At 38.5% G+C, this 19,191-nt stretch overlaps 1 protein-coding gene across 1 annotated transcript in view; it reads left to right on the top strand.

Moving 5' to 3' along the window:
- Nucleotides 1-19,191, top strand: part of LOC109567079 (ATP-binding cassette sub-family C member 4-like) — a 160,055-nt gene that overhangs the window by 5,180 nt on the left and 135,684 nt on the right. Inside the window, exon 2 of the mRNA XM_070799962.1 lies at nt 14,359-14,448. Coding sequence (XP_070656063.1) covers nt 14,359-14,448 — 90 coding nt within the window. The remainder of the gene's footprint in view (nt 1-14,358; nt 14,449-19,191) is intronic.

Consider the following 19,191-nt stretch of genomic DNA (forward strand, 5'->3'; position numbering starts at 1 on the left):
CTTTTCCTATTTGGAACCAGTCTGTTGTTCCATGTCCAGTTCTAACTGTTGCTTCCTGACCTGCATACAAATTTCTCAAGAGGCAGATCAGGTGGTCTGGTATTCCCATCTCTTGAAGAATTTTCCACAGTTTATTGTGATCCACACAGTCAAAGGCTTTGGCATAGTCAATAAAGCAGAAATAGATGTTTTTCTGGAACTCTCTTGCTTTTTCCATGATCCAGAGGATGTTGGCAATTTGATCTCTGGTTCCTCTGCCTTTTCTAAAACCAGCTTGAACCTCAGGAAGTTCACAGTTCACATATTGCTGAAGCCTGGCTTGGAGAATTTTGAGCATTACTTTACTAGCGTGTGAGATGAGTGCAATTGTGCAGTAGTTTGAACATTCTTTGGCATTGCCTTTCTTTGGGATTGGAATGAAAACTGACCTTTTCCAGTCCTGTGGCCACTGCTGAGTTTTCCAAATTTGCTGGCATATTGAGTGCAGCACTTTCACAGCATCATCTTTCAGGATTTGAAATAGCTCAACTGGAATTCCATCACCTCCACTAGCTTTGTTTGTAGTGATGCTTTCTAAGACCCACTTGACTTCACATTCCAGGATGTCTGGCTCTAGGTCAGTGATCACATCATTGTGATTGTCTGGGTTGTGAAGATCTTTTTTGTACAGTTCTTCTGTGTATTCTTGCCATCTCTTCTTAATATCTTCTGCTTCTGTTAAGTCCATACCATTTCTGTCCTTTATCGATAGACTTTGAGATCTGCAGACAGAAATCTGATGTTTGTATTTTGTAGTCTTAGCCAAGTGAAAAGTAGTAAAATAGGAACCCTAAGTGTCAGGCAAGAAGAAAGGAGTGGATAAGCTTAAAAATGTTTCTCATGTATTAAAATTTAGTTTCTTCTTGATCAGTTCAGTTCAGTTCCATTCAGTGGCTTAGTCGTTTCTGACTCTTTGTGACCCCATGGACTGCAGCACGCCAGGCCTCCCTGTCCATCACCAAGTCCCAGACCTTGCTCAAACTCATGTCCATTGAGTTGGTGATGCCATCCAACCATCTCATTCTCTGTCATCTCCTTCTCCTCCCGCCTTCCTTCTTTCCCAGCATCTGGGTCTTTTCCAGTGAGTCAGTTCTTCCCATCAGGAGGTCAAAGTATTTGAGCTTCAGCTTCAGCATCAGTCCTTCCAATGAATATTCAGCACTGATATCCTTAGTCTGGTTGGATCTCCTTGCAGTCCAAGGGATTCTCAAGAGTCTTCTCCAACACCACAGTCCAAAAGCATCAATTCTTTGGTGCTCAGCTTTCTTTATAATTCAACTTTCACATCCATACATGACTGCAGGAGAAACCATGGCTTTGACTATATGCATCTTTGTTGACAAAGTAATGTCTCTGCTTTTTAATATGCTGTCCAACTTTTTCATAGCTTTTCTTCCAAGGTGTAAACACTATTTTTCTTGATACTGTTTTTAATACCTATAAAATACAGCATAATTTGATGATTAAAAATAATTCTTGTTTTAGCAAGTGACGGTTCCATTATCAGTTCAGTTATTTCCAGAGGAATTTTTCACTTAGAAGATTTTCCAAACTTTTAATCTAGATCCTGTTCCTTTAGTCTTTCAGGCATTTTGCTAATCACATGTGATCACTCTCTTAAGAGAAACAAAAACTAGCAGTTACTGAGAAGTTTTCTTAATACTTAGTATATGTAAATATATATATATACTCTTAAATCTCTTTACCTTAGAAATTACAGATTACTCAGAAATACAACTTGTGAATGGCATGATGAGTACTCTGTCATTTGCTCTTGTGTTGGATTGGGCATGCAACAGCACATCTTTTTTTTTTTTGTTAGCAGAAGTACTTTGTTATCCCTGTTTAGCGAGGGCAGGTTATGCATGTAATAGATGTAAAATTTAGGGCTATCACTGTAACTTATGATGTCATACTTTACATCTATTTCCTTTTTTGTTTTTGTTGGTTTTGGTGTTAAGTTAGAGCTCTAGTGAGATTAGAGCCTTGACTGCCTTTTACAGGAGTTTTTTTTATGGTTGGCTAAAAAGTTTCTTTGGTTTTTAAGTAAAAATAAAAGACAGTTTTAATTTTCACCAAGAACTTTTCAGCTTTGCACAATTTTGGGTTAAATTTTTATTTGCTATTTATGACCATGTAAATATTATTAACTGCTAGGAAAAGTAGTGTGTAGTGATTACATTTTTTTTTTTCATGAAAGCTCCTCCTACCCTTCTGAAATTTATCCACTTTTAATTGGATTAGTTTATATATATAAAACCATCAATAATTCTTCTTTCCTCAATCAGCTTCTTGTCAGAACTGTTTTCCATGTGGCTGAAGGGCATGGGTAATCTTCCTGATATAACTTTTCCTGGAGCCCTCTCTCAGAGTTCTTGTTGCTCTGGTTGATTGTCACCAAGAACTTGACTGAACAACATACTCACTGTTTTATTCCACTACCTTCTGCCATTTTCCAGGCAACTGCATAATTCCATCTTTTCAAAATATTTTATCTTTTTGAGCAAAGAACTGTTCCAGATACCTTTTACAGTTTTCCAGGTAACTGAATTTTTTCCATTAAGAGGACTTTGTAAAGACTGAAATAAATGGAAGTCCAAAAGTACAATGTCTGGTGAGTATGGGGGATCAGTCAGAACTTCCCAGCCAATCTGTAACAGTTTTTTGCCTGGTCATCAAAGAAACATGCGGTATTACAGTACCCTGATGGAAGATTATGCATTTTCTGTTGACTAATTCTGGATGCTTTTCATAGAGAGCTGCTTTCGGTTGGTCTAATGGGAGAAGTATTTATTGGAATTAATCATTTGGTTTTCCTGAAGGAGCTCATAATACAGGACTCCATTGCAGTCCTACCATGTACACAACATCACCTTCTTTGGATGAAGATTGGCTTTTGGTGTGGTTGGTGGTGGTGTATTTCACTTGCCTGCAATCTATTCTATGCCACAATATTGTATAGTATCCATTTTTCATCACCTGTCACAATTTGTTTTAAAATGGAACGTTTCTGTTACGTTTAAGTGGAGAACTACCTGCAGAAATATGGTCAAGAAGGGTTTTTTGCTTAACTTCTATGAAACTCAAATATCAAAGTGATTAACATAACCAAGCTGGTGCAAATGATTTCCATTCAATACTTTGAATGAAATATTTGAATATTTTGAATATGTCAGCTGTCTCCTGCATGGTATAGCATTGTTTGTTCTCAATGTCTTGATGTGATTTCTATCAACTTCAACTGGCATACCTAACAGTACAGCATAATCCAATAAGAAATATCCAGCACAAAACAATTCCATTCACCATTGCAATGGAAAGCATAAAATACTTAGGAATATATCTACCTAAAGAAACTAAAGACCTGTATATAGAAAACTATAAAACACTGGTGAAAGAAATCAAAGAGGACACTAATAGATGGAGAAATATACCATGTTCATGGATTGGAAGAATCAATATAGTGAAAATGAGTATACTACCCAAAGCAATTTATAGATTCAATGCAATCCCTATCAAGCTACCAACGGTATTCTTCACAGAGCTAGAAAAAATAATTTCACCATTTGTATGGAAATACAAAAAACCTCGAATAGCCAAAGTGATCCTGAGAAAGAAGAATGGAACTGGAGGAATCAACCTACCTGACTTCAGGCTCTACTACAAAGCCACAGTTATCAAGACAGTATGGTACTGGCACAAAGACAGAAATATAGATCAATGGAACAAAATAGAAAGCCCAGAGATAAATCCACGCACATATGGACACCTTATCTTTGACAAAGGAGGCAAGAATATACAATGGAGTAAAGACAATCTCTTTAACAAGTGGTGCTGGGAAATCTGGTCAACCACTTGTAAAAGAATGAAACTAGAACACTTTCTAACACCATACACAAAAATAAACTCAAAATGGATTAAAGATCTAAACATAAGACCAGAAACTATAAAACTCCTAGAGGAGAACATAGGCAAAACCCTCTCTGACATACATCACAGCAGGATCCTCTATGACCCACCTCCCAGAATATTGGAAATAAAAGCAAAAATAAACAAATGGGACCTAATTAACCTTAAAAGCTTCTGCACATCAAAGGAAACTATTAGCAAGGTGAAAAGACAGCCTTCAGAATGGGAGAAAATAATAGCAAATGAAACAACTGACAAACAACTAATCTCAAAAATATACAAGCAACTCCTACAGCTCAAGTCCAGAAAAATAAATGACCCAATCAAAAAATGGGCCAAAGAACTAAATAGACATTTCTCCAAAGAAGACATACAGATGGCTAACAAACACGTGAAAAGATGCTCAACATCACTCATTATCAGAGAAATGTAAAAACCACTATGAGGTACCATTTCACACCAGTCAGAATGGCTGCGATCCAAAAGTCTACAAATAATAAATGCTGGAGGGGGTGTGGAGAAAAGGGAACCCTCTCACACTGTTGGTGGGAATGCAAACTAGTACAGCCACTATGGAGAACAGTGTGGAGATTCCTTAAAAAACTGGAAATAGAACTGCCTTATGATCCAGCAATCCCACTGCTGGGCATACACACTGAGGAAACCAGAAAGGAAAGAGACACGTGTACCCCAATGTTCATCGCAGCACTATTTATAATAGACAGGACATGGAAGCAACCTAGATGTCCATCAGCAGATGAATGGATAAGAAAGCAGTGGTACATATACACAATGGAGTATTACTCAGCCATCAAAAAGAATACATTTGAATCAGTTCTAATGAGGTCAATGAAACTGGAGCCTATTATACAGAGCGAAGCAAGCCAGAAATAAAAACACCAGTACAGTATACTAACGCATATATATGGAATTTAGAAAGATGGTAACAATAACCCTGTATACGAGACAGCAAAAGAGACAGTGATGTATAGAACAGTCTTATGGACTCTGTGGGAGAGGGAGAGGGTGGGAAGATTTGGGAGAATGGCATTGAAACATGTAAAATATCATGTATGAAATGAGCTGCCAGTCCAGGTTCAATGCACGCTACTGGATGCTTGGGGCTAGTGCACTGGGACGACCCAGAGGGATCGTATGGGGAGGGAGGAGGGAGGAGGGTTCAGGATGGGGAACACATGTATACCTGTGGTGGATTCATTTTGATATTTGGCAAAACTAATACAATTATGTAAAGTTTAAAAATAAAATAAAATTAAAAAAAAAAAAGAAATATCTAGCACAAAACTTTGCAAGCCACTTTTGATACATTTGATCAGTCATAGCACATTCTCCATACACTGCACAAATCTTTTTCTGCATTTCAGTTGCATTTTTACCTCTCTTGAAATAGTAAAGCAAAAAAAAAAAAAAAAAAAAGAAAGAAATAGTAAATAATGTGCCAAATATTGCTTTTATTTTAGTATTAAATGGCTACACAAAAATTCACTGATTTAAAAAAGATTTTTAAAATGCATACTGATATGACAGCTGTCATAATACAATCTTTTTTTTTTTGGATTTATTCTTTTTTTTTTCTTTTTGATTTTATTTTATTTTTAAACTTTACAATATTATATTGGTTTTGCCAAGTATCAAAATGAATCTACCACAGGTATACATGTGTTCCCCATCCTGAACCCTCCTCCCTCTCCCCTCCCCATACGATCCCTCTGGGTCGTCCCAGTGCACCAGCCCCAAGCATCCAGTATCGTGCATTGAACCTGGACTGGCGACTCGTTTCATATATGATATTATACGTATTTCAATGCCATTCTCCCAAATCATCCCACCCACTCCCTCTCCCACAGAGTCCAAAAGACTGTTCTAGACATCTGTGTCTCTTTTGCTGTCTCGTATACAGGGTTATTGTTACCATCTTTTTAAATTCCATATATATGCATTAGTATACTGTACTGGTGTTTTTATTTCTGGCTTACTTCGCTCTGTATAATAGGCTCCAGTTTCATTGACCTCATTAGAACTGATTCAAATGTATTCTTTTTGATGGCTGAGTAATACTCCATTGTGTATATGTACCACTGCTTTCTTATCCATTCATCTGCTGATGGACATCTAGGTTGCTTCCATGTCCTGGCTATTATAAACAGTGCTGCGATGAACATTGGAGTACACGTGTCTCTTTCCCTTCTGGTTTCCTCAGTGTGTATGCCCAGCAGTGGGATTGCTGGGTCATAAGGCAGTTCTATTTCCAGTTTTTTAAGGAATCTCCACACTGTTCTCCATAGTGGCTGTACTAGTTTGCATTCCCACCAACAGTGTAAGAGGCTTCCCTTTTCTCCACACCCACTCCAGCATTTATTGCTTGTAGACTTTCGGATTGCAGCCATTCTGACTGGCATGAAATGGTACCTCATAGTGGTTTTGATTTACATTTCTCTGATAATGAGTGATGTTGAGCATCTTTTCATGTGTTTGTTAGCCATCTGTATGTCTTCTTTGGAGAAATGTCTATTTAGTTCTTTGGCCCATTTTTTGATTGGGTCATTTATTTTTCTGGACTTGAGCTGTAGGAGTTGCTTGTATATTTTTGAGATTAGTTGTTTGTCAGTTACTTCATTTGCTATTATTTTCTCCCATTCTGAAGGCTGTCTTTTCACCTTGCTTATAGTTTCCTTTGTTGTGCAGAAGCTTTTAAGTTTAATTAGGTCCCATTTGTTTATTTTTGCTTTTATTTCCAATATTCTGGGAGGTGGGTCATAGAGGATCCTGCTGTGATGTATGTCAGAGAGTGTTTTGCCTATGTTCTCCTCTAGGAGTTTTATAGTTTCTGGTCTTATGTTTAGATCTTTAATCCATTTTGAGTTTATTTTTGTGTATGGTGTTAGAAAGCATTCTAGTTTCATTCTTTTAAGTGGTTGACCAGTTTTCCCAGCACCACTTGTTAAAGAGATTGTCTTTACTCCATTGTATATTCTTGCCTCCTTTGTCAAAGATAAGGTGTCCATATGTGCGTGGATTTATCTCTGGGCTTTCTATTTTGTTCCATTGATCTATGTTTCTGTGTTTGTGCCAGTACCATACTGTCTTGATGACTGTGGCTTTGTAGTAGAGCCTGAAGTCAGGTAGGTTGATTCCTCCAGTTCCATTCTTCTTTCTCAGGATCGCTTTGGCTATTCGAGGTTTTTTGTATTTCCATACAAATGGTGAAATTATTTTTTCTAGCTCTGTGAAGAATACCGTTGGTAGCTTGATAGGGATTGCATTGAATCTATAAATTGCTTTGGGTAGTATACTCATTTTCACTATATTGATTCTTCCAATCCATGAACATCGTATATTTCTCCATCTATTAGTGTCCTCTTTGATTTCTTTCGCCAGTGTTTTATAGTTTTCTATATATAGGTCTTTAGTTTCTTTAGGTAGATATATTCCTAAGTATTTTATTCTTTCCATTGCAATGTTGAATGGAATTGTTTACTGAATTTCTCTTTCTGTTTTCTCATTATTATTGTATAGGAATGCAAGGGATTTCGGTGTGTTGATTTTATATTCTGCAACTTTACTATAATCATTGATTAGTTCTAGTAATTTTCTGGTAGAGTCTTTAGGGTTTTCTATGTAGAGGATCATATCATCTGCAAACAGTGAGAGTTTGACTTCTTCTTTTCCAATTTGGATTCCTTTTATTTCTTTTTCTGCTCTGATTGCTGTGCCCCAAACTTCCAAAACTATGTTGAATAGTAATGGTGAAAGTGGGCACCCTTGTCTTGTTCCTGACTTTAGAGGAAATGCTTTCAATTTTTCACCATTGAGGATAATGTTTGCTGTGGGTTTGTCATATATAGCTTTTATTATGTTGAGGTATGTTCCTTCTATTCCTGCTTTCTGGAGAGTTTTTATCATAAATGGATGTTGAATTTTGTCAAAGGTTTTCTTTGCATCTGTTGTAATCATATGGTTTTTATTTTTTATTTGTTAATGTGGTGTATTACATTGATTGATTTGCGGATATTGAAGAATCCTTGCATCCCTGGTTTAAAGCCCACTTGGTCATGGTGTATGATCTTCTTAATGTGTTGTTGGATTCTGATTGCTAGAATTTTATTAAGGATTTTTGCATCTATGTTCATCAGTGATATTGGCCTGTAGTTTTCTTTTTTTGTGGGATCTTTGTCAGGTTTTGGTATTAGGGTGATGGTGGCCTCATAGAATGAGTTTGGAAGTTTACCTTCCTCTGCAATTTTCTGGAAGAGTTTGAGCAGGATAGGTGTTAGCTCTTCTCTAAATTTTTGGTAAAATTCAGCTGTTAAGCCATCTGGACCTGGGCTTTTGTTTGCTGGAAGATTTTTGATTACAGTTTCAATTTCCGTGCTTGTGATGGGTCTGTTAAGATTATCTATTTCTTCTTGGTCCAGTTTGGGAAAGTTGTACTTTTCTAAGAATTTGTTCATTTCTTCCACGTTGTCCATTTTATTGGCATATAATTCTTGATAGTAGTCTCTTATGATCCTTTGTATTTCTGTGTTGTCTGTTATGATCTCTCCATTTTAATTTCTAATTTTATTGATTTGATTTTTCTCCCTTTGTTTCTTGATGAGTCTGGCTAATGGTTTGTCAATTTTATTTATCCTTTCAAAGAACCAGCTTTTAGCTTTGTTGATTTTTGCTATGGTCTCTTTGTTTCTTTTGAATTTATTTCTGCCCTAATTTTTAAGGTTTCTTTCCTTCTACCAACCCTGGGTTTCTTCATTTCTTCCTTTTCTCGTTGCTTTAGGTGTAGAGTTAGGTTATTTATTTGACTTTTTTCTTGTTTGTTGAGGTCAGCCTGTATTGCTATGAACTTTCCCCTTAAGACTGCTTTTAAAGTGTCCCACAGGTTTTGGGTTATTGTGTTTTCATTTTCATTCATTTCTATGCATATTTTGATTTCTTTTTTGATTTCTTCTGTGATTTGTTGGTTATTCAGCAGCGTGTTGTTCAGCCTACATATGTTGGAGTTTTTAATAGTTTTTCTCCTGTAATTGAGACCTAATCTTACTGCATTGTGGTCAGAAAAGATGCCTGGAATGATTTCAATTTTTTTGAATTTACAAAGGCTAGATTTATGGCCCAGGATGTGATCTATCCTGGAGAAGGTTCCATGTGCACTTGAGAAAAAGGTGAAATTCATTGTTTTGGGGTGAAATGTCCTATAGATATCAATTAGGTCTAACTGGTCTATTGTAACATTTAAAGTTTGTGTTTCCTTGTTAATTTTCTGTTAGGTGATCTATCCGTAGGTGTGAGTGGGGGTATTAAAGTCTCCCACTATTATTGTGTTATTGTTAATTTCTCCTTTCATACTTGTTAGCATTTGTCTTACATATTGTGGTGCTCCCGTGTTGGGTGCATATATATTTATAATTGTTATATCTTCTTCTTGGATTGATTCTTTGATCATTATGTCGTGACCATCTTTGTCTCTTTTCACAGCCTTTGTTTTAAAGTCTATTTTATCTGATATGAATATTGCTACTCCTGCTTTCTTTTGGTCCCTATTTGCATGGAAAATCTTTTTCCAGCCCTTCACTTTCAGTCTGTATGTGTCCCCTGTTTTGAGGTGGGTCTCTTGTAGACAACATATATAGGGGTCTTGTTTTTATATCCATTCAGCCAGTCTTTGTCTTTTGGTTGGGGCATTCAACCCATTTACATTTAAGGTAATTATTGATAAGTACGATCCCGTTGCCACTTACTTTGTTTTGGGTTTGAATTTATACACCGTTTTTGTGTTTCCTGTGTAGAGAATATCCTTTAGTATTTGTTGGAGAGCTGGTTTGCTGGTGCTGAATTCTCTCAGCTTTTGCTTGTCTGTAAAGCTTTTGATTTCTCCTTCATATTTGAATGAGATCCTTGCTGGGTACAATAATCTGGGCTGTAGGTTATTTTCTTTCATCACTTTAAGTATGTCTTGCCATTCCTTCCTGGCTTGGAGAGTTTCTATTGAAAGATCAGCTGTTATCCTTATGGGAATTCCCTTGTGTGATATTTGTTGTTTTTCCCTTGCTGCTTTTAATATTTGTTTTTTGTGTTTGATCTTTGTTAATTTGATTAATATGTGTCTTGGGGTGTTTCACCTTGGGTTTATCCTGTTTGGGACTCTCTGGGTTTCTTGGACTTTAATGATTTTTCCTTCCGCATTTTAGGGAAGTTTTCAACTATTATCTCCTCAAGTATTTTCTCATGGTCTTTCTTTTTGTCCTCTTCTTCTGGGATGCCTATGATTTGAATGTTGTAGCGTTTAATATTGTCCTGGAGGTCTCTGAGATTGTCCTCATTTCTTTTAATTCGTTTTTCTTTTTTCCTCTCTGATTCGTTTATTTCTACCATTCTATCTTCTAATTCACGAATCCTATCTTCTGCCTCTGTTATTCTACTATTTGTTACCTCCAGAGTGTTTTTGATTTCATTTATTGCATTATTCATTATATATTGACTCTTTTTCATTTCTTCTAGGTCCTTGTTAAACCTTTCTTGCATCTTCTCAATCCTTGTCTCCAGGCTATTTATCTGTGATTCCATTTTGATTTCAAGATTTTGGATCAATTTCACTATCATTATTCGGAATTCTTCATCAGGTAGATTCCCTATCTCTTCCTTTTTTGTTTGGTTTGGTGGGCATTTATCCTGTGCCTTTACCTGCTGGATATTCCTCTGTCTCTTCATCTTGTTTAAATTGCTGAGTTTGGGGTGTCCTTTCTGTATTCTGGCAGTTTGTGGAGTTCTCTTTATTGTGGAGTTTCCTCGCTGTGTGTGGGTTTGTACAGGTGGCTTGTCAAGGTTTCTTGGTTAAGGAAGCTTGTGTCGGTGTTCTGGTGGGTGGAGCTGGATTTCTTCTCTCTGGAGTGCAATGAAGTGTCCAGTAATGAGTTATGAGATGTCTATGGTTTTGGGGTGACTTTGGGCAACCTGTATCTTGGAGTTCAGGGCTGTGTTCCTGTGTTGCTGGAGAATTTGCTTGGTATGTCTTGCCCTGGAACTTGGTGGCCCTTGTGTGGTGCTTGGTTTCAGTGTAGGTATGGAGGCGTTTGATGAGCTCCTGTCAATTAATGATCCCTGGAGTCAGGAGTTCCCTGGAGTCAGGGTTTGGACTTAAGCCTCCTGCTTCCAGTTATTGATCTTATTTTTACAGTAGTTTCAAAACTTCTCCTTCTATACAGCACCATTGATAAAACATCTAGGTTAAAGGTGAAAAGTTTCTCCACAGTGGGGGACACCCAGAGAGGTTCACAGCGTTACATGGAGAAGAGAAGAGGGAGGAGGGAGTTAGAGGTGACCCGAATGAGATGAGGTGGAATCAATATTGGAGAGAGTGGGCTAGCCAGTAATCACTTCCTTATGTGCAGTCCACAACTGGACCACTCAGAGATGTTCACGGAGTTATACAGAGAAGAGAAGAAGGAGGAAGGAGACAGAGGTGGCCAGGAGGATAAAAGGGGGGAATGAAAAGGAGGGAGACAGATCCAGCCAGGAATCAGTTCCCTAAGTGTTCTTCACTGTCTGGAACACACAGAAATTCAGAGTTGGGTAGAGTAGAGACGGGTTAGGGAGGAGACACAGGCGACCTGGTGGAGAAAAAGGAGAGTCCAAAGGGAGACAGAGCAGTCAAGCCAGTAATCTTGCTACCTAGTGAAAAATGGGTACTGAAGATTGGGTTCTTAAAGGTACAAAATTGGTAACAAATACATAAAAGCAAAAATTAAAAATCTAGAGTAGAGTTTGGAATTTCAAAAATACAATGTTAAAGAAAAGAAGAAGGAAAAGAAAGAGAGAAAACAAAAACAAAACCAAAAACAAACAAAGTCGCAAAAATTATAAAGAAAATATAGGTACAAAATTGATAACAAATACCAAAAAGTATAAATTAAAAACCTAGAGTAGAGTTTCGAATTTCTGATATACAATGTCATATAAAAGAAGAAGAGAAAGAAAGAGAGGTAGAAAAAAAAGTCACAAAAATTATATAAAAAAATATAGGTACAAAATTGATAACAAATACCAAAAAGCTAAAATTAAAAATCTAGAGTAGAGATTGGAATTTCAAAAATACAATGTTAAAGAAAAGAAAAAAAAAGACAAGGTCACAAAAATTATAAAAAAAATATATATGAAGTTTGCTTTAAAAAAATAGGATTTTTTTTTTTGCAAAGTAATATTAGGTTATAAAAGTGAAAATTAAAGGAATAATAGAGGACTTAAAATTTTTTAAAAATTAAGAAAAAAGAAAGAAAGAATGATCATAAAAATAGTAAAAATATATCTAGGACTTTCTCTGGTTTTGTTGTGGGTATTGTGGGGTCAGTTCATTTTTGGCTAGTTCCTTGGTCTGACTTATATTTCTCAAGATCTATAGGCCCCTTCCTATGTAGTAAGTACTAACCACAGGGTTTTAATCTATTGCCTGTAGCTTCCAAGGCGGTTCCCTCTGTTATAGATTCTTCTGTTTGCTGGTCTCTTCAGTGTCTGATTTCCGCCCTTACACAAAGGGGACGGTGGTAGACACTTTTTTTTTTTTTTAAGGCTCACTTGTTCAGTCGCTCTGTGGGGAGGGAGGGATGCTGCAAACAAATAACACTGGCGTGTGCTCACAGTGCCTCAGCCACACTGTGTCTGCCCCTGCTCACGGTGTGTGTAGCCTCCCTGCCCACACTGCTCAGGCTCTAGGTTGCTCCGCTGGGAACCATCTGTGGCCGGCCCTGGGCTGTTTGCACCTCCCGGGTCAAAGCCGCTCAGGTTCAGGCACTCGGGTAGTCCTCAGAGGCACAGACTCGGTTGGGCCTGTGTTTTGTGCTCTTCCCAGGTCCGAGCAGCTCAGGTGATGAGGTGTTTGGCGAGCTCGATTGCTGCAACTTATCGCCTCCCTGCTGCTCGGTTATCTAGGTGTACAACCGGCGTACCTTCTCAGGCGGATGTTGACCGTCCAGACCCCCAAGAAGTTTTAGTTGGCAAAAAAGCCTGCTTAGAGTTTTATAGATAATGTCTGTCTGGGGCTGTGATTGCCCCCTTCCGGCTCTGGCTGCCTGTCACCGGAGGGGGATGGTCTGCAGCAGGCTATCTCTGTTCAGTCCTTTGTTCTGTGCACAGGCCTGGTGGTGTCTTAGGTTAGGGTTGGCTTTTCGCATGGTAGATATCCCACAGTCTGGTTTGCTAGCCCAAGTTAGTTTGCTCAGATAGCGCTCGGGGTATTCAGGCCAGATCCTTACTCTAAGCAATGCAGCCCACTCCGTGCCTCCCTGCCCAGCCCCCGCTTGCTAGTGGCATGTGCAGGTGTCTGCACTGCTTCTCCGCTGGGGGAGTTACCGTAGGGCTCACAATCTGCGGGTTTTAATTGTTTATTTATTTTTCCTCCCTGTTATGTTGCCCTTTGTGCTTCCAAGGCTCGGCACAGATTCGGCAGTGAGAATGTTTCCTGGTGTTTGGAAACTTCTCTCTTTTTAAGACTCCGTTCTCGGGACGGAACTCCGTCCCTCCCTCTTTTGTCTCTTTTTTTGTCTTTTATATTTTTTCCTACCTCCTTTCAAAGACTTGGGTTGCTTTTCTGGGTGCCTGATGTCCTCTGCCGGCATTCAGAAGTTGTTTTGTGGAATTTACTCGGTGTTTAAATGTTCTTTTGATGAATTTGTGGGGGAGAAAGTGTTCTCCCCGTCCTACTCCTCCCCCATCTTAGCTCCTCCCCCTGTTATAATACAATCTTAACAACATTGTTTTGAATAAAGTTAAAGACAACTTAGTGCTATTAGAGCCATCTTACAGAAAAAAAACTGCACAGACTTTTTGGCCAACCCATATTGAGAATGACTTCTTTATATAAAGTGCTCCTTTGCTTGCTGAGCATTACTGAGATTCTTTATCAAGTGAAAATGGAGAGATTAGTGGAGATTCAAATTATTTGAAGGGCCAGGTCTGCCATATACCTATGCTGCTCCCTTGTAGAGATAAATGAGATATAGCCAAGGGTAATAGTGAAAACTTATAAATGATTTAAAAAGTTCACATACTGACACTTTATAAAGTATATTATTTTAATAAGTTAATATGCGTCATGAAGTTTTCACTTCATGCAGATGCCTTGTCATTTCACCTACTTAAAATCTGTGGGTGTCTAAAGTCATGTCAGTGTGGGAATCTGGTAAAAGAAGGAGCCTACCTAAAGGCAACTAAAGCTTCTTCAAACTCCCGAAGAGATATGATTGGATGAAAAGGCCTCCAGGACAGGATGTCTTAAAATAGGCAGGAGAAAATGTGGGTTAATTTGCATATCAATGAGTATTATATTATTTTCTCCATTTTCTGTAGCATTTGGCTTTACTTTATTGAAATGGGTATGTTTTTATAAACTTTAATTTGCAGGAATCAAGAACCCCAACCCTACAAGGCCTTTCCTTTACTGTCAGACCTGGTGAACTGTTAGCTGTGATCGGACCTGTGGGAGCAGGAAAGGTAAGTTGTGGTGCCTTTCGGCAGCTTGATGCAACACCACAGTCCCTATTAAATTCTCAGAGTTGAGCCCAAAGCTGTGTGTACAATGTTGTTGTTTTTTTTTTTTTTTTAAACAGGATAGTTTATTAGAATTGAATAATAGTAAAATAATTGCAGTGAAATCCACTTCTGCATTGCCTCAGTTTTGGTCCCACACATCCATCTTGATTCTCAGAAAGTTTTACATGTACACAGTGTATTAATTCCTTATAATTTATAATGTCATATAAGAGATATTTGGTAAGGATTACAGTGATTGCCACGAAACTTGCTAAGAAGAGTGTGGAGAGGCCTGGCATAGTTTTCTCATGGGCACAGGAGTCCTGGACAGTCACTGGAGGACCCAGGAACCTTCTGAGCCAAAGTATAAGTTCATTCCACATAGGGATCTATAAAGATTTACTCTCTTGAGAAGTTTTTGTTAATTGTCACACTTGTGAAATCTCCATGATGATTATAGTCCCTATCTTTTGGCTCATTAAAAATGCTGTTCTATTGTCCTAGGTTTACATTGTTTTAATAAGTCATCCATAGTCATTTTTTTAAATTTATTTTTTCATTTGGAACATAATTGCTTCACAATGTTGTGTTAGTTTCTCCTGTACAACAACCTGACTCAGCTGTGAGTATGTATGTATATATATATATGTGTGTGTGTGTGTATATATATATATATATATATATATATATATATATCCCCTCCCTCTTGAGCTTCCCTCCCACCCTCCTCCCATCCCACCCTTTTAGGTCATCATAGAGCACTGAGTTGGACTCCCTGTGCTATATAAGCAGCTTTCTGTGCTGAGCTATGCTTAGTCACTCAGTTGTGTCCAACTCTTTGCTACCCCAGGGACTGTAGTCTGCCAGGCTCCTTTGTCCATGGGGATTCTCCAACAGGAATACTGGAGTGGGTTGCCATGCTGTCCTCCAGAGGATCAAACCCAGGTCTCCTTCCTAAAACAAGAACAATATGATGTTAGGAAGTGTTCTAATTTCATTATTTTAAGTGTAGCTGTCCAGTTTTCTCAGCACCACTTATTGAAGAGGCTATCTGTTCTCCAGTGTATATTCTTGCCTCCTTTGTCAAAGATAGGGTGTTCATAGGTGCATGGGTTTATCTCTGGGCTTACCATACTGTACCATTGATCTGTATTTCTGTGTTTTTTTTTTTTTTTTTTTTTTTTGTGCCAGCACCATACTGTCTTGATTACTATAGCTTTGTAGTATAGTCTGAAGTCAGAGAGTTTGATTCTTCCAGCTCTGTTTTTTTTTTTTTTTTTCCTTTTCTTCTCAAGATTACCTTGGCTATTTAGGATCTTTTGTGTTTCTAAACAAATTGTAAAAATTTTTGTTCTAGTTCTGTGAAAAATGCTATGGGTAATTTGACAGGGATTGCATTGAATCTACATTGCTTTGGGTACTATAGTCATTTTCACAATATTGATTCCTACAGTCCAAGAACACAGTGTATCTGTTCATGTCATCTTTGATTTCTTTCATCAGTGTCTTACAGTTTTCTTCATTTTGGTCTTTTGTCTCCTTAGATAATTTTTTCCCTAAGCATTTTATTCTTTTTGATACAATGATGATTGGGATTATGTCCTTAATTTTTCCTTCTGACTTTTTGTTGCTAGTAACACAATTTTTTTTTCCTTTGAGAAAGATCTTTACTAGTTTTATTGGCAAGAAGACAGAACTTTCCTTTAGCATCCATTGCAAGAATGTCTGCCTCTGGTTTACCTCTTTTTTTTTTTTTTTCTGCTGCACCTGTGAGGTATGTGGGATCTTAATTCCCCAACCAGGGATCAAAACCATGCACCTTGCAGTGGAAACACAGAGTGTTAATCACTGTACCAGCAGGGAAGTCCTACCAGTGGTTTTCTTATTGGGGAAGGACTTTTCTTTGACTTTTCATGCTGCTATAAGGAAAACAGTTTTAACTAGATGTATCTAGAGCAGCATTTCTCTAGGTGTGTTCCATGAAACTTTTATTTTACAAGAAGGTATCATGGCCACATAAAACTGGATAAATGCACATTATGTTTTCCTTCTTGGTGATTCATGTTGTACAGTTGGAAACAGCTTTTTGGGAATTTGGACATCTCATTAAAGGAAATTATTTATGTGACAGCTGTTCAGGATGGACAGAGACATGGGGACTTCCTTTTCTTTTTCTACTTTACAATATTGTATTGGTTTTGCCATACATCAACATGAATACGCCACAGGTATACATACAGTGGCCCCTCTAGGAAGTCTGGAGGTTGCAAAGGCTCTTCCAGGAAGCTTTGTGCATTTACTTACGTGACTTTAGTTGGTCCCATCAGTGCATGTGTAGTGAAGGTGCAGCCATGTGCTGGAGCTAGAGATTCGAATGTGAGCAAGACCCTGATGCCTCTGCCTTCCAGAGGCAACCAGGTTCCTGGGTGAGACAGATACACAGGCAGATTATTTCAGCTTAGTGTGATGTGGACACAGACATACCACATCTATGTGTTGTTAAAGATTTGAAGTAAATATGCAGCTGTCAGTTCAGATCAGTTCAGTTCAGTCGCTCAGTCGTGTCTGACTCTTTGCGACTCCATGGACTGCAGCATGCCAGGTCTTCCTGTCCATCACCAACTCCCGGAGTTTACTCAAACTCATATCCATTGAGTTGGTGATGCCATCCAACCATCTCACCCTCTGTCATCCCCTTCTCCTCCCGCCTTCAATCTTTCCTAGCATCAGGGTCTTTTCAAAAGAGTCAGCTCTTTGCATCAGGTGGCCAAAGTATTGGAGTTTCAGCTTCAACATCAGCCCTTCCAGTTAATATTCAGGACTGATTTCCTTTTGGATGGACTGATTGGGTCTCCTTGCAGCCCAAGGGACTCTCAAGAGTCTTCTCCAACACCACAGTTCAAAAACATCAATTCTTTGGCGCTCAGCTTTCTTTATAGTCCAACTCTCACATCCATACATGACTACTGGAAAAACCATACCCTTGACTGGATGGACCTTTGTTGGCAAAGTAATGTCTCTGCTTTTTTAATAAGCTGTCAGGTTTGTCATAACTTTTCTCCCAAGGAACAAGTGTCTTTTAATTTCATGGCTGCAGTGACCATATGCAGTGATTTTGGAGCCCCCAAAAGTAGTCTCTCACTGTTTCCCCATCTATTTGCCATAAAGTGATGGGACCAGATGCCATAATCTTAGTTTTCTGAATGTTAAATTTTAAGCCAACTTTTTCACTCTCCTCTTTCACTTTCATCAAGAGGTTCTTTAGTTCTTCTTCACTTTCTGCCATAAGGGTGGTGTCATCTGCAAATCTGAGGTTACTGATTATTTCTCCTGGCAATCTTGATTCCAGCTTGTGCATCATCCAGTCCAGCATTTCTCATGATGCACTATGGCATTTAAGTTAGATAAGCAGGGTTACAATGTACACCCTTGATGTACTCCTTTCCCTATTTGGAACCAGCATCTGTACTTGGTCTGAAACAACAAAATGTGGAAATCTAGATGTGAGAAGTGTACACAAGACAGTGATGATTTCCTCTAGGATGGACTTTTGCTCTTTGGACACAACTCACTTCAGAGTTCTTTTAATAATAATATTTGGATATATTCTTCACATGTAGCTTTTTAATAATAAGTGTTTGTCAAGTAAAGGATACCTGGATGCAGAAACAACTACGCTAAACATTGGTTACATGAAATACACATTCTGCTGGGCTTCTCTGCTATCTACATTATTGACTATGCCAAAGCCTTTGACTGTGTGGATCACAATAAACTGTGGAAAATTCTGAAAGAGATGGGAATACCAGACCACCTGACCTGCCTCTTGAGAAACCTCTATGCAGGTCAGGAAGCAACTGTTAGAACTGGACATGGAACAATAGACTGGTTCCAAATAGGAAAAGGAGTACGTCAAGGCTGTATATTGTCACCCTGTTTATTTAACTTATATGCAGAGTACATCATGAGAAATGCTGGACTGGAAGAAACACAAGCTGGAATCAAGATTGCTGGGAGAAATATCAATAACCTCAGATATGCAGATGACACCACCCTTATGGCAGAAAGTGAAGAGGAACTCAAAAGCCTCTTGATGAAAGTGAAAGTGGAGAGTGAAAAAGTTGGCTTAAAGCTCAACATTCAGAAAACGAAGATCATGGCATCCGGTCTCATCACTTCATGGGAAATAGATGGGGAAACAGTGGAAACAGTGTCAGACTTTATTTTCTGGGGCTCCAAAATCACTGCAGATGGTGACTGCAGCCATGAAATTAAAAGACTCTTACTCCTTGGAAGGAAAGTTATGACCAACCTAGATAGCATACTCAAAAGCAGAGACATTACTTTGCCAACAAAGATTCGTCTAGTCAAGGCTATGGTTTTTCCTGTGGTCATGTATGGATGTGAGAGTTGACTGTGAAGACGGCTGAGCACCGAAGAATTAATGCTTTTGAACTGTGGTGTTGGAGAAGACTCTTGAGAGTCCCTTGAACTGCAAGGAGATCCAACCAGTCCATTCTGAAGGAGATCAGCCCTGGGATTTCTTTGGAAGGAATGATGCTAAAGCTGAAACTCCAGTACTTTGGCCACCTCATGCAAAGAGTTGAATCACTGGAAAAGACTCTGATGCTGGGAGGGATTAGGGGCAAGAGGAGAAGAGGACAAAGGAGGATGAGATGGCTGGATGGCATCACTGACTCAATG

Source organism: Bos indicus, chromosome 12 (assembly GCF_029378745.1).
Source record: "Bos indicus isolate NIAB-ARS_2022 breed Sahiwal x Tharparkar chromosome 12, NIAB-ARS_B.indTharparkar_mat_pri_1.0, whole genome shotgun sequence".
NCBI classification, from domain to species: domain Eukaryota; kingdom Metazoa; phylum Chordata; class Mammalia; order Artiodactyla; family Bovidae; genus Bos; species Bos indicus.